General features: G+C 38.2%; 1 protein-coding gene across 6 annotated transcripts in view; it reads right to left on the reverse strand.

Annotated features, from left to right (window-relative positions):
* Positions 1–16,339, reverse strand: part of RPS6KA2 (ribosomal protein S6 kinase A2) — a 286,999-nt gene that overhangs the window by 85,231 nt on the left and 185,429 nt on the right. For all 6 annotated transcript variants that reach the window (XM_085055349.1, XM_085055344.1, XM_085055346.1 and 3 more), the window contains 2 exons: positions 7,405–7,521; positions 4,150–4,231 (listed from right to left, as the gene is read on the reverse strand). In XM_085055349.1, the coding sequence (XP_084911475.1) occupies positions 4,150–4,180 (31 nt within the window). In that variant the 5' untranslated portion in view covers positions 4,181–4,231; positions 7,405–7,521. The remainder of the gene's footprint in view (positions 1–4,149; positions 4,232–7,404; positions 7,522–16,339) is intronic.

The raw sequence follows: 16,339 nt of genomic DNA on the forward strand, positions 1-16,339 counted from the left end.
ATTCTCAGGATCAAATGGCTTCCAGTGCCAAGACTTACACAGCCCATTACCGACCAGATGGCCAGATGCAAACCACTTCTCATGATCCATCACATAACCCTTGCTACATCATCACTGTAATATTTATAAAGTTCATAAGCATTATGTCAGTGAAGGATGGCTTCATGCCACTTTCTCTTAGATTGCACGTCTCCTGGAGAAATGGGTCTTTGATTTTCAAGCTCCCTTACATTCCAGCACAGCAACCTGCTGGGAATTTATGGGCATTTCATGGGTGTTTAATGAGGCTTACACTGCAACCAATCTAAACAACTCTTGATCATGGAATCCTGAATCACATTCAGTAAAGTTGATGGAGCCTGAGACACCTTGAGAGAAATGCTGAATGAATCAAAAAAATCAGCTTGCCCTGTCCCTCTGTTCCATCTTTGCTGGTGAATACAAGACATACATATCCACACAATACACACTCTCTAGTTTATTTCTGGTTTCTTCAGGTTCACAGTGTATTCAGGATGGGCACTTGAGACTCACTGATATATGTCTTTAAGGGTTTAAACATATAGAACAATTTTATTATCTTTCTTTTTTTTTTAATCTAAAAATCTGATTTCAAAGAAAAAGAAGAAGTAGAGTGTAACACAGACATGAAAGCAACATTTAAGATGATATTTAAGAGTACTACCTAATACATTCTGAAAGGCAAAAGCCTCACTCCTGGAAGGTATTTAAGTGCCTAAATATCTTTGAGCACCTAGACGTCTCCAAAAGGGTTTATATTTGCAAAGGTACTGTAATTTAATGTACAGAATTTGAAAGACAGACAAGTTAGAGTTATATATACATGCAGCTTCAAATCTGATGTATTCCCTATTTGGCACCTAACACACATAACATTATTATCCAGTTTGAACAAGGTTTTGCTAAAATTAATAATTAGAATGAAACACTTATCTAGTTTCTTCAGAAATCTCTCTGCTTTAAAATCAGATACCCACAAGCTCCCGAAAAAGGAAATGAGTCAGAAAGCAAAAGAACTTGTGTGTGATGCTCTCATTTACAACCAAGAGTAACAATGGCTTTCTCACTTTCAAGGACCCATGCTGTTACAGGTGCTTATTCAGATATACTCTTGTTTAAAATAAAACTTACTGAGTTCACGACTAATTTCATTTTCACAAATATTTGTGCATACAGCATGTGCCTCTGCAAACTTTTACAATCTAAACTGCAATATTCTTGAGCCTAATTTTCCCTTCACAGCAGGAGTGGTTTGCTGATTAGCAGATCTTTTTCAAGCTCAAATCTACACATGTGACTGATCTACAAAGTCTCTTGCATCAAAACCAGTTTTTGAGCTATGAACACTTGAAGAGTCCTGCTGCTGCTTGCTGTACCCTTTTTATACTAACCTTTGCTGCTGGTGAAGTTTGGCTCATACTAACAAGGGACAAATACCCTGGAAAGAGGCAGGAGGGAGCAGTCTCATTGGAGAAAGCACCATTTTGTACTTCTGCTTCTTCCTAAATATTACCAGCCAGGCAGAGCCAGAGTCAGGTTCCCAGGATAGGAAATCCCTCAACAGGACCTACTATGGCTGTTCTTCAGAGCAAGGTACAAAGGTAGTTTTAAACCATCACTCCTGAAGGTCTCTTATTTATCAAGGTTTTAATTCTTTGAATTAATCCAGAAAAGAAATCAGCTTTGCTACCCCATCCTCTTTTATTTTCTTTCTGAGTTGTCCATTTACAAGCTTTGCAAATTTGTTTCACTATGGAAAATAACTGCTATAACATTTAGGGCTCTCTGGCCATGTCAGTGGCATTGGCACGGAGAGCTCTGACTTTCCTGCTCCATGTGGCACTTGTGCAGAGTGCAGGTCAGAAAGCAAAATTATTCAGGAATTTGTCTTGTAGTGTGCCTTTTGTCAGCAAATGCTGAATGCAGTGCTAACATGTACCTGAAGCTTTGCTCCCGTTGCTTGATGGGGTAATAAATACATCACATCACAGTGACTTCCAGCCTTTTTGAGTGAAGGGAGTCAGCAACATTTCAGCACTCTCACTTAAAAGATGAAATTAAGCTGTCAGAAAAATTATCTCTGTGCCAAAAGTTACATGGAAGCTTACTGACAGCAATCCTCGTTGTTGCTTGTCTCACTTGCCCTGTGCCAATGGGGTTCTGCCTTTATTTTTGTACTTTGAGTTAAACAGCTGTCAAATTTAACTTATTTGTAGAAACCAGTGTGGACAAATTAGTTTCTACTCCTGTGCTGGTTATTTTGAGATTAATGGGAAATCCAGAGCTAGCAGTCAGAGAGGTAAGTAGACTGAATAGGAATGAAATGCAATCCAACAAAATCACAAAGTAGCCTCAATTTTTGGATCTTGTGAGCCACACTTGAGAAGACAATAAATAGCTTTTTTGTGCTATAATGAACCACAGAACTGCAAAGAGGTGCCTCCTCTTGACAGAACAAAAACGTGATGGAACACTTTGGGTACTTTAAAATCACCATCTAAATTTTGAGATTTCCTGAAATACTGCCATAATACAGGTCTTTCCTTTTACAGTGGAGTCTAACATTACATATTTGGCCATCAAATATTAAGTAACAATAAAGCATTTGGGGATGCAAAAGAAACTCTCTCCTTCTCCAAAACTCTTCCTGCTAAACACTCAGAGTCATACAGAAAAAGAGGGAATACCCAGTTTTCTCTTTCAGTAAAAAAATTCTGTGTTGTCAAAAGAAACAGAAATAAGGTTCTGGTACACCCTGATGTCTGAGGGATTACACAGACCTTGCTCAGACACCATCAGAAGATTAATTTCCCCAGTGGGGAAGACTCTGACAGTTGAATTCAGTGCTCAGTTTGGGCACTTCACAGTCCTGCTCTGGGCTGAGAAGTCAGAGAATCACTCTGTCATACATGTGATATACACAGGCCTGACCTTTTACTTTGTATGTCTCATGCCTAGTACTGTTTTAAGTGTTTATTTACACCAGGCTGTTCTTCTAGAACAAACATTCTCATCTAGATTCCAAACAAAAAGATAAGCACGCCAGCATTGCTTCAGACTACTGTTCCCCCGAAAAGGCTTTCTGAGAGGAAAGGACTGTCTAAATGCCTGCTGTGCCACTTCCCCATTTTGACCAATACTCAGAAGAGGTGCTGGCTCTGCCTTACACCACCTGCAGTAGCTCTACCTTGCAATTACTGCTAGCTTTGTTTATATTTTGGCTCCCCAAAGCAAGGCATGCTAAAGAAATCTGGATTTTTAAGTGGCCAGAACTATCTCAAATTAATTATTCTTCACATTAGGACAGAAATTTAGACACTACACTGCATTGCACAAACCCACACTGTCCAAGATGATGCAAAATATCTGCACCAGGCAAAATGAATGCTCTCCATCTTATCTGCAAAAAAGTGTCAGGCTTTTGAGGAAAAAACAGAACAGTGCTAGCTCAGGGAAACAAGAAGACAACTGCATCCTACTTACTCTGAGGAGGAACAACCAATACAGACTTCAACTGAGACTGAATTTACTGTCTTTTCTTTTTAGTCCTGAACTTGACTAGCAATTTTATTTTTTCTCTGAGTGAGGGTGTAGCAGCCAGTGGCCCCAGAAGAGAATGACCAGCTTTAAACCTCAGTCATGTGGCCCTAGCCTCCTACAGCCCATGAGCTAGGAAACAGCATGATCTCGACGATCTCAGAATGACTCCTCACACTTGAAAACATGTTCCCATGGCTTTTCAGGCACATAGTGAGACACACCAGCTGGGAAGGCCATTCTGCCCTGTAGGAGCCAGGTTTTACTTCAGCAATATCCTTATTTACTTCGGCAACAGAAAGATAGTGACACTTCAATACAAATTAAAATATACCAAATAGAGGCCCTAAAAATAACACAAAGAAAATAAAGAAAACATCCAGCTGGGAAACTGCAAACCCCTGCAGTTTTCCTGCTCTCACACTGTATAGGTAACACATTTTTACTTAAGTTCTTTTTAGAACGTTCACCTGCAGTGAGGCAGAATTTTGCATTCATATACTTCAAGGCAGCAACAATGTAAAAAACAGCAAGAAAAATAAATTACTAGGTAGCACAAAAAGAGAATGAAGCCACTCTCTCAGTCGTTACCTTTCAGAGTTGCCTTCTTAAGTACCTTCATGGCATAAAGTTGGCCTGCATCAGATCCTTTTATCTTCCTGACTAGAAATACCTGTAAAAAGCAAATGCTTTGTGTAGATGAGTACTGAATTTCCACTTACAAGACCTACTGTATTTGACAGGAGAATAGATACCATGGTTCAGGAAATCTAATGAAAATTACTAGCTGAAAGCATTTCATATCTATTTCACCTGCAATTTGTTGAGCTAGCCCTGGAAATTTTCAGTTTTAAGCCTTTACAACCTCACAAAGAAAACATTTTCAACATTATTAACTGACATTATACATTCAGTTAAATATGGGTGAAAAGTTAGAATCAGTGTGCACATAACTCTTCATATTCTGACCAGCTGTACATGAAAAAAAAAAAATGTCTCATTTTTGACTGGGAATGTGCAGTGTCTTAAAATATTGCCATCAATTAAATTAAAGAAAAAAATCAATCTGGTGCAATTTATGCCATAAGTCATGAATGGCGACTTGCCTAAGATCCAGCTGATGCAGAAAGTTCATACAGCTGAAAATCTGTTGTTATTAAAGACAGTTCTCCCTGATGTAGTCTCCTATGCTTCACCTGCTGACAGTGTAAATTTTGAATTGAAATAAAATAAAATTTGTAGCTAAAATTGTACTCTTTTTGTTTTACTACATGCAAATATTTTTTATCTGCCCCTGAGTGCATCTGCACTGGAGGGGCAGTGAACAAAGGAATCAGTGGTTCCGTTTGGTCTTTATAAGACATTCAGTGTTTTAGTAATTGAAAATAAAATAAGTAATTTAGCTGATTCCCAGGTTACACTCTTTCTTCTGAGGTCAGAAGTACCAGGCAACAGCGTCTTTTTTTTTTTTTTTATTTCAGCACTTGTGTTATTGGACAGAAGCTGAAGTAAAGCCAAATGTGGAAGTAAAAATACTGTCCCAAATACATAGCATATACTTATTAATATATAAATTAACAAAGGCTAGGTGAAAATATCTAACTAATGAATGTCTAGTTGGATTAAAAATTCTGTGGAAATTATTTTATTAATTGCCTGTCCAGGAACCATGCAGCTTTGTTAACTGTCTCCACCTAAAATATAAAAAGCCAAAAAAGAGGATGGAGGAAGTTTGTTTCCGGAGCTTTTTTTGCAAATTGAAAGACTCTTCCTCCTAAAAAACCCCAGTCTGTAAAAAGATTAGATTTTCTCAAACACTGTTTGAGGAAAGGTTTGTGGGGAGGCAGAACAACTTTTACCAAGCAGGTACAGCAGCTGGAAATTAAAGAAAAAGGTACATTCTCTCTGAACAACTTCATCAGGACTCATGTCTGACAGCATCACAGCTGCAACATTTCTACAATAGGATGTGATTGGGTTTTGGTGAGACTCTCCTTCTCAAGATGTTTCCTGTGCATAGAAGATATGCACAATTCCACAGCTCTCAGCTCCTGCTTCCTAGTCCAATGAACATACAACTACCTCCAGTGCTCACAAATGTAGGAAAAAATGATGAAATCTGAATCCAACAGGAACACATACGACTTTCTGAAGTGTTTTTTCTTAATATTCATGATAAATTAAGCTCAGCTGCTCCAGCATTAACAGGAGGTCAATTCATTTAGAAGTTTACAGAGAAAAGTTGGGATATTTTTCTATCCAGGTCAAGTAAAAGATTTAATTTTTGTATTACATTGAAAAGAAGGAGAAACTCAAAAGCAAGCTTGTCCAGACACTAGATTTTCAGCGTATTATTATTCTTTAAAAATACTTATGGACTCTTTACCCCATAAAACCAAAAACCCAAACTCTTAAGATAATGGTTTTCAGCAGCACTGCACATGGAACAGTCCAGCATGCTGCATTTGCAGAAATATTAAGTTGCAGTTCTAGAAATATCTTGACTGCCATATAATCTTGCAAAGCTTGTAATACCCATATTGCTGTAATAAGCAAAATTTTCAATTTACATTACTAGTCACTAGTTAGCTGTTCACTGTAGCATGGGATAGGGCACTTGTCTGCATTCCCTCCAAAAAAGACGAGTCAAGAACACCGTGTTCTTTTTCAGAGGACATCAAAATAATCACCAAACCAGAAAGGAACAGAACAAATGAAAATGCCTTGTACTGTAAAATGATGTAATCTTTCTGATTATTCTTAAAGGCTGTGCTACATCATTCTTGAAACCACCAAGTAGCCCTGAAGTGCTTACTTGACAGGTTTTATTATCTGTACTATACTAGTTTGCCAGAATAGCATGTGCTGAGCATGACTTTCAATTTTCTCATTTGATATGTTTGCAAACACCTCAGGTTATTAACATCTGTACTAGCAAAACTCCCTTCTAATAGATTTAATTATGAATATTATTCTAGAATAACCAGGAAGTTAACAAATACTCTCAATACAGCTTCCTTTAGGAATAAAACTAAAGGTGCTGATTGAAAACTATTTTTTAAAACTCCACAAAATAATAAACTAACAATTATAAGGACTTCCATGACTAGTTTCAGGTAGGGTCACTGTTCCAAATGTTTCAATGTCTTATTTAAAGACTTTAAGGCTGAATTGACTCTTCCTTTGTCCTCTCCATCTTTCCTTCCTGTTCTCATTTCCAACCAATATACCCTGCTGAAGAATTGTCTTTGGAATTAAGAAAATCTTTTGTCTTAAGATGTGTGGAGAATGCTATTTCTACATAAATTAGCTTGTGGTCACACAGGCAGGGTTTTTTCTGCATGCTCTCGCTATAATGATTGCTGAATTCTTCACTAGGGTTCATCTCCAGGATCCTCTCAAGGCCTCTGAGTGTGAGCTAAAAATAGTAGTCTGGTACTTGGAAATGTACTCCAGGTTGCCCTCAGTAGGAATTGTGCAGCTAACTTCTTTAAGTCTTTGAATGTTCCTGTTTACATCCTCAACTGCACAGCAGTGGCACACTCATCTCCCTGGTGGAGAGGTCAGAAGGAGGGAGTCCAATTTTATAACAGTGATGCTCACTAATGACCATTTGTGCTCATTACACCAGGTCGAGAGCCATAAGTGCTATTTCCTAAACTGGTTCATATGCTAAAAGACAGCTAAAAGACAAAAGTGCTACTAAAAGTAAGATAGAAGGGCTTTCCTTAAGTGCCTTTACGAGATAATTTATACATGGATAATGATAGCACTGTAAATGAACATAGAGAAAAGATGTAATATTTTCTGTGCTGCTCTGGGTGATTAGAGGACAATAAAAATTACCTTTCCATATGAACCTTGTCCTAATACTTTCAACAGCTCAAACTGAGAAGGATCTGCTTTTTCAAAACCTTCCTTGACATGATGACTGATGTCTATTTCCTTCACGATGCCTTCTTCCTGCAAAGGAAACAACAAAAAAACAAAATCCCCAAATCAGAGCTGTTATCCCAAGGAAACATATTGTCTGTTTATTAAAATCTCATCTTCTGTGATGCTAAAATCATGTAGCAACAAATAGAAACAAATGCTTGTCTAAATACTCCACGTGTCTGTTATCAGCTGTGGAGGGTAATTGTCAGGACATCCAGGCCTGGTACTTCTGTCTACTGAGACTTGAGAGATGACTAGATAAAGACAGATTACACAACCTGAAGTCAAAAATACACTGCAGAGCTTGGTGTGCCCATCAGACACGTTGCTGTCAGAGTGGCATGCACTCAAATCTGTTCTGTAGAGGCTTTATCACACTTCTCTCCACATACTTTCTCAGTTTCCCCTCAAGTCATCATTTAGGTCAATCTTAAAAAGCTTCCTTAGTCTAAACCACCAATTCTTCTAATAAATTGGCAATATAGAAAACACATTGCTGAGAGAGTCTCTTCCTATTTACCTCAAAAATTGAGAAGTTACTACCGGTAACCATTTAGAAAGAAAACAAATTAATGGTTAGAAGTAAAATGAGGCGGTGGCGGGAGAAGACTGACACACACTTTGTTGCTTTCAAGAATTAGCTTTATATGCTTTGGATTTGCCCAGGTTATTTTGTTATTTTGTCTTATGTCAATAGACGCACATTCCTCAAAGACACCAGTTGAACTAGGAACTTCATGTTGCAAGCTGTGACATATGGCATTAGTTTCAGTTGTTTGTTTCGGGTTATTTTGGCATGTTCCTCTAAAAAGAGAGCGACTGGGTCATGAGAGACCCAGGGGGACAACACGGAGTTTGCAGCAACCCAGAAAGTCACTGAGCTGAAAAGAAACCTGGAAGAAAGGATCCACTTCTCAAGGACACAATGATAAGGAAAGGTAATATTTACACACCCTTTTTATTTCTATAGTGTTTTTTACACCTACATTTAAGCTTTTTGGTTTGTTTGGTTTCAGGGTTTATTTTCAAACTACTTGTTCTAAGTTCTCTACAAAAAAATACGGATTTTGAGTACAAAACTTTTTTTTCGTCTCCCACATTGAAGGGAATTACTCATTTAGGAATAGATTTGAATATTCCTGCACCCAGCAGAAATAATTGGGATTTCATAAGCACTTTTATGTGGAATTTTCCTGCAATTTTCCTTTTTCCCCGAGAAAAGTCCTTATAAAACCCAGAAATATAATATTTATTTCCCACTCTTAAAAATTAATGTTGAGAAAATAGCAATAACATCCTAAAAATAAAAATGCATTTGAACCCCCAAACATTTGGCCAAAACACATTCTTTCCTAAATAAGAATAAATTTGATTTTCTTCTCCTCCAGAAAAATTGCTATCACTTTCTACCAGCTGTAATTTGTCATATACATGGTTTGCATTACCCAGATTGCTTTCTGTATTGTAGCTTCATCTCTTCTCTTCCCTACCCTGCCTTTTACACTCACATGCTTTGGAACAGGGACTATATCCTCTTCCTGGTTTGGAAAGCTTCCTGTAGTTCATTCATGCTACCACAATCACGGAAAATAATCATCATCTCAGAGCAACTCATTTTTCTGATCCTAATTGCTATAGTTTAAGGCTTGCCTGAAAGGAAATGCTTGAAACCAATGAACAGTTTTCACAGATAGATTTAAAAGATTTTTAAGTACAGAGCTGCCCAGATCCCTCTTTTCGGTTTGGTTTTTTTTTTTTTTTTGGCTTTAATTGCTGTGCAAGATAGCATAACTTTCTGATATTAAATATATCATTTTTTCAGGGTTTTTTTGTACTTCAGTCTGAACCATGAAGTCACTTTCAGCTGCATTTGCAATTTAAATGATGAGTGAGTTTCAATTTACCGATTCATATTACGCATCAAAGTCATAGGCCTTCAACCCTAAGCATATTTCTCATTGTATTACTAAATTAATATAACCTCTTTAGGTTCATGAGATGTGTTCAGTTACAGGAATATATTGAAAGTATTAAAATTATGAAAATTTATCTTGCTGGAAGAATGCTGAAAAATTTCTAGCACTCCCACAGAATAGTATAAATAATTTATAACATGCAATAAAAACAGTACTTTAATTATATGCATCTTTAATTAAAAGCTCAGGAAAAAAAATATTCTTTATAAAAAATGGAACCAAGTACAAGGCCTAGCAGTGTTTATCAGAGAAGCACAGACTTTAGAGACTGAAAAAACATGTTAGATTTTGTGATTATCAAAATATAAAAACATTGCTTAGAAGAGGCTTCTGGGGTCATCTAGTCCAACAGTCCTGATCAAAATATCACCGTCATTTGATCAAACCAACCAGCTGTCTTTTTGTCCACTGTGGTTTTCAGTGTCTCAAACAATGAAGCTTGAGCCACTTCCTATGAAAGATTATTCTCTTTGGATTTGCCCACAGTCAAGTCGAGCTGGCTGATCCATGCGTCCTTAGGAGGAAGCAGGATATTTTTCTAGGAAGGTAGGATTTCCTGTGGATTTCCTGTGGTCGCCTCTCTAGAAAGGGGCAGCAAAGCAGCACTGAAGGAAAGCATGCCAGACAGCTGTTTTTTCACCCATCATCACCACAGTGGTGTCACCTGTGAGCTGTCCAAGAGGTAGATAGTATTTTAGCTGGCATGACAAATCCACTTCCTACAGGAGCAGAAAGCCAAACTGTCAGTGCTTGAGGCTGAAGACTGACACAGCTCCTCAAAAGAAATACATGCTGGTGTGTTTGCAGACAGGCACCCATTTGTCTTGAATGTACTTCTATAATCTTATTACTTACTTGCTGCATAAATTCCAGAATAACTGTTTGTTTGTTTTACCTTACTAGGAAAAAAAAAACCCAACACAAACCAAAAAAATTCTTTGTTTATATTCTTACTTACATGGGATTTTCTCATTTAAAGTCTCCCTATATTACACTATTATGGAATCTGGCATAATTTTTCTTAGGTACTGATGATCAGAGCAAAACCCAAACTGTCAAAGCACAAGTATCGTGGGCAGGTCTCCCAACTATTTTTGCCCTGAGTTGCATCCTAGAAACTTCTCTAATATGGATTTATTTTTCATTGCTCCAGCAAGTGCACTGTATCTGCATCAGCAATTTGCAGAACAAAAATAAAACTGAGGCAAGGGAATCACAATACAGATGAAGCCTGCACACTGAAGAAGCTGTTTTGATGGAAAGGATTTCACTCTGGAAGAAAAAACCCAGCTAACTTTGAAGATGGTTTTGATCAATGAAGTCAGTGGAATCAAAAGTGAATGTTCCACAGTTTGATCTTGCAACAGCTGTGCACACCAGCCCAGGCTCTTTCTCCCTGCTGGCTTGTCCTGACACTGCATTAGCAGGAATGCTTGACTTGATGAAGCTTAATCTTTTGTAAACTTCTCCAAATATTTATGTTTGCACAAAAAATATCAGACTGTGACAAAAGTGAGATGGATTTTCTTGGTGGCTTGAAGAAAGCACATGTTGAAGCAGGATAAACTAGGCAAGGGAGGGCAATAAACTGGAAGGATAAAAGAGGAATGGAGACTGTTTATGCTAATACAAGAAAGACCTATTCAGGATCTGATTTTGTACTGCATTGCTCACTTAAAGGCTTCCCCCAAAGCTGGCAGAAGGTTTGGACATAAAAATAACTCAGAATTTGAATGGAAAGGCCATTTTAATCCCTTCTCCTTAGGGACATAGGAGAAGAGAGCCTCTGTTCTTGCCCTGTGACTGTGGATAGCACAGACATATCTGCTTTGGTGCTTCTGGAAGGCAGAAGCATTGATTTCGGCTCACTTCCAAGATTCTTCATGCAGACCTTGGAGAAGGAGAGGCTCTAATGCTCAGAGGCTGCTGGAGAGCAACCACAGAAAACTCTTCTAACTGCAACCATACTTCCCAACTCACTGTCACGTGTCAGAGTAGGATCAGGAAGCGTAGGGGTATGGATTTGGCAGTGGAGTACAAAAAGTCAATCAAAAGGGAATGCCTTCCTGCAGAGCAACTCTTCAGCTGTACAGTCTCTTATCTTGCCTGCTCCGCAGCCTCTCAGCAAACATTATGGAAAGAATACCTCCTAGAAAATGGACAGGTTTAACCCCTTTTGGAGTCTTGTCTGGCTATTCCCCAAATGATTTCTGAACAAGCAGAGCTACAGTCATCAAACAAAGAGACCACCTTAATTGCCATGTATATCTCACCCACACACAAAAAACTTTCCTCACCAAGACTTCCTGAAGTATCTGGAGAGGGGGGGGGGTTATTCCAGAATCAGCTACTTTTACCAATGGAAAGATTTATGCTACCATAACACATGGGAAAAAGCCATGGTGCTAATGTGACATGATTGTTGTTTTGAAAAATCAATAAGAAAGGATTCATAGTTTCAGTTCTTGCGTGGTTATCTCCTCAGTTGCAGAGGATCAAGAATGGCATATAGGTATGGCTATAAAGGGTATTTTCAATAAAAATACATGCACTTTTGATGTGGAAGTTTTACAGCTGTTAGGCGTGTCTGCTTTAGGGCCTGAGGTCAATGAAGAAATCAATGAAAATGTGGCAAGAGGAAATAAGAAATAATGATAAATTTGAAGATATTTTACTGTTGTTTGAGATAATAATTATTTGTCTACAGCATATGCTCAAGATACACACTTTATTTTGTTACCAATTTCCCATTTGGCAGGTTACCACCTAACATAAACCCAAATCACACCTATTTAACTACCAAGTATGACAGGCAACACAACATTTCAAAATAATATGGTTCATTAAGAAAACATGCTTAAAACTCTGATATGGGAATAGTTAAGGCAGGATGTGTCTGATAAAGATGAGGCCAGGTTTCTACCCCTGTTTCACAGTTGCTAATCTGGCTCAACCCATAGGAGTGTAATTTGTGTCATAGACATAATAGGCTATTCGAACACTGCCTAGGGCAGGAAATTAATTGCTGGCCTGCATTCAGTTCTTTAAGGACAAGTATCTACACTAAAAAAGAGAGAAGTATAGGAACATTTTCATTAGCCTCTTCCCAAGCCTGTCTCCAGCTGCTGGAGTAAAAGTTGAGAAAGAAATCTTCCATTTTAAATGGGTTGTAATCCAAGTTCTGGCCTCTGTTATGGTCTGGGAAGATGTAAACTGAGCAGTAATACCATAAATGGGCCTGGGTGCTTTGTTCTCTACTGTCAAATAAATATTTGCTTTAACAACAATGAATTGCGCTTACTGAGCCCTTAAAGAAGCATGTGGAACTCACAGTGAATTTGCTGGACGTTGTGCCATGTCTGTATTTGTCTTTCTAGCATAAGGTTAGTTACCTTCTCAAAAGGTCATATAGAATTAAATAATGCATTACAATTTTAAGAGGGATTGGGGTTTTTTTTTCACGTTTCTTTCACAAACGTGAATAGAATGTGTTATCTTGCATATGAAATTCCAACAGGCAGGTCAAAACTTACTGGAAAACCTTAAGAGCAATTTCTGTGGAAATCAGCTGTTCAATTCAGCAGACCTTTTTCTAGAGAGGGTAACTATTAAGTTCTCCTTATAACTTCTCTCCATCTCCAATGTTTTATCCCACATTTTTAGTTTCTTCTCCCTAGTGCAAGCTTCTACAGCTGGGGTTCAGCTGAAGTCCAAGAAGCTAAATGGGAAGAGAAGAATCAGAGACCAAAGGCAGTGAATACAACCTGCTGGATAGATTGGTGAAGTCCGTGAGGTAGAGGTTTGAGTATTTGGGAGATTTGGGTAAAATTTTTGTGCTACAAGGCATCCTGTGTGTCTTTGATCAATCACTTATGGATGAATTCAGCTAAATTAATGGAAGCATTTATAGCACAGGATACAACATTTTGAATTAGGTTTACTTTGCAGTCAAAAGAGAGAAGCAGGGACTTGGTGATTAAGAGATCAGATCCTTAAAAGAAATTACATCCTAAAAAGTGCACACTTCTGTCTGATGACTAGGAAGAAAGCTTAAGATAACTTGCTGAGATGGGGGCTTCTGCAGTTGCATGAGATGAATTCCCATTTACTGTTTGATTTTGAAAAACAAACAGAGCTGTATTGTGGCTGGATTTTTAATGCCATTACAAGAGAGATGTTTTCTGACAAATGCCATGAAACTTCTGTGGAAATGGAATATTTTTCAAAAGAACTTATACACTTGAAACATCTAGACAATTAAAAAATACTCTAAGGAGTTGGAAATACTTTACTTATCAAGAATTTGCAGTTCCGTAAATTAGGCTTTTTTTTCTACTTCCTCCCCAACTTGAAAAATAGGGATGGTTGCTTTTTGCTATCCTGTGGGAATACCATGAGAATTAACACAGAAAAAAATTGGAAATTATCTCATACTGCAGTAATGGATAGACAAATAATATTAAATGTACCCAGTTTACATGTGATATCAGGTTGCCTACAACTGAATTCTCCATCAGCTCAGATTCAAACATTTTGGTCTTGAAGTCTGGTGCTCTTTATCTGATGACTATAGTGTCTTTACAGACTAAGTCCTTGTCTAGGACAAATATATACAGCACAATGACTGTGAAGATGCACAAGGAGAACCATTTTCCTATTCCAAGTGCAGGGAAACACCAATTCTTGATCTAACTTTCAACCCTGGACTCAAATCACTAGTCAGGGTAACAATAATTTTTATAGTATTTCTTACGAAAACTGCAATATTTTATGAGGAGTGGTGAGAAGAAAGAGTGCCTAAAAAACTATTAAAGCAAGGGGTTAAAAAGAGAAAGACAAAAGCAGAACCATCTGGTCACAAAATAAAAAAATACAAACAGTTGGCCAGCCTTACTCATACGGCAGCTCTCTACAAATACTCAAATATATTTGTGAACTTTAACAAAAACAGTCCCAAAATGAGTCACACTATTAAAGGACAAAGAACTCAGCTATATTGCTCTAAGCTACAATAAATAAGAGCAGGAATGTTTTTATCAACATCCATCTTGGCATGGCTTACAGGTGTGCCACTGGCCTTTACAACTCAGAAGATCTGTAAGGTCCATTGCTGATTGTTTCAGCTGGTGAACAGGCAAAAGAAGAACACTTGCTCCTCATTCATCAAGGAAATAACTCCCAGTCTGTCTGGAGCCAGTGCAGGGAAGAAAATGTGACTCCTAGAAGGGTAAGTATTCTTGTTTCCTCATAATGATACTACGTCACCACTAAACAGGATTATGAACAGGAACCTAAACAGGGTTGCATGCGATGGTAGGGGCCAATGTACATGACTGCGTGAAAAATAAAAAATTACTTTATAACATAAAGTACCCTCCTGCAGTGTTGTTACCCTCCACCACAGCTGAAAGTCTGGTTCCCTGGGCACTCTGGTCTGAACCACTCACAAACTCTCTGTGAGTGGCTGGGGTGACTCCTGTCAGAGACCCTGCCAGGGATGTCCCCACCCTCCACACTGCAGCCACTCACCACAGCTGCCTGGTACCTGCTACAGCACATCAGCACTCACAGGGAAGCCCTAATGGGACAGTCCTAACATGATGGCAGCCTATGATTCATGCATTTCCAGAACACAGGCAGCCCCCACATCCCCGTGTCCCACCTTCCCATCTGTAAAATGCAGGTAAGGCCATCTTCCTCTTTTGTGTGGTTAGGCATTGGAAAGATACCAAATGCTCAGATACTATGATATTAGGCTTAAAAAGAAGGAAGACACAAAAAAAGGTCTATCTGCTAGGGAGACTATTCAAGAATTATAAATATTTGCCAAATTACTCTAATTCCCTTATTGCTGTAGTCATCTGCTTCACAGACTAGAAAAAAAAAGGTGCCTGATGTTTTACTAGTGCATTTGAGTGTGAAATAAAAACTCCAGCTGCACTAGGAAGATAAACTGCTTAAGCAAAACATATTTTGAACCATTTCCTCACTGTTTTGCGATCCAAATAAAATACTGCTCACCGTAGCAGTGTAAATGGCACCACAACACAGTAAGTAAAAAATACAAAGCCCCGGGGCATTTGCATGGCGATTTTAGAGAACTGAATCATCTTTAATATGCATACTAAAGGAAAAATACCAGGTTTCATCTTGAAATGTGAGGCAGAGTTGACAAAAGGCTGTAATGAGAGATAATCACATTACCGAAGTGCTGAATTAGTCAGTTTAGGAAAAATACCCGTCTGCTGTTTACAAATCACTTGTAGGGTTTGGTAATTATCATTTTGTCTCCAAGAGGAATACTGGCCTGCTTGCACATTTTGCATCCTCCCATTAATTAAATCAAGCATTCGCTAAGGGTTCAACCAGCTTGTACTTCACAAACTGGAGTCCTGCTGGTATTATGTTAGGGAAAAACGTGTTGTAATGAGGCTCATTATCTCAATGGCATTTTACAGGCACATTATTAATAGGGAAATGGACTAATGTGAGGTCATTATGGAATCAAAGCAAATACAAATTAGTTTTAATGCTACTGTTCACAACATAGAGCATCAGTGAAGGCATTGAAGGAGAGAGGCAGATGCAGCTGAATGAGGCAAGGAAATGGCAAAAGGGAAATTCTAGAGATGGTATGACAAATTTAGTAACATGGACAGAGGAATAAGATGTGGAGGGCAGGGAGAAAAGGAGGTATCTAAAAGGACACAAGAAAAGGGCAATTGGCCAGTGACTATGCCAACAGAGAAGTAAACAGAGAGAAGAACTGCAATATTAAACAACTTGAAATGCAACTTCTGCCCCTTTAATGCAGCAGCTTAATCCAATTTAAATACCTAACCATCTTCCTAGGATGAGGAGAGAGTGTA

The sequence above is a fragment of the Lichenostomus cassidix genome, chromosome 3 (genome assembly GCF_008360975.1).
Source record: "Lichenostomus cassidix isolate B80296 chromosome 3, HeHo_3.0, whole genome shotgun sequence".
Lineage (NCBI taxonomy): Eukaryota > Metazoa > Chordata > Aves > Passeriformes > Meliphagidae > Lichenostomus > Lichenostomus cassidix.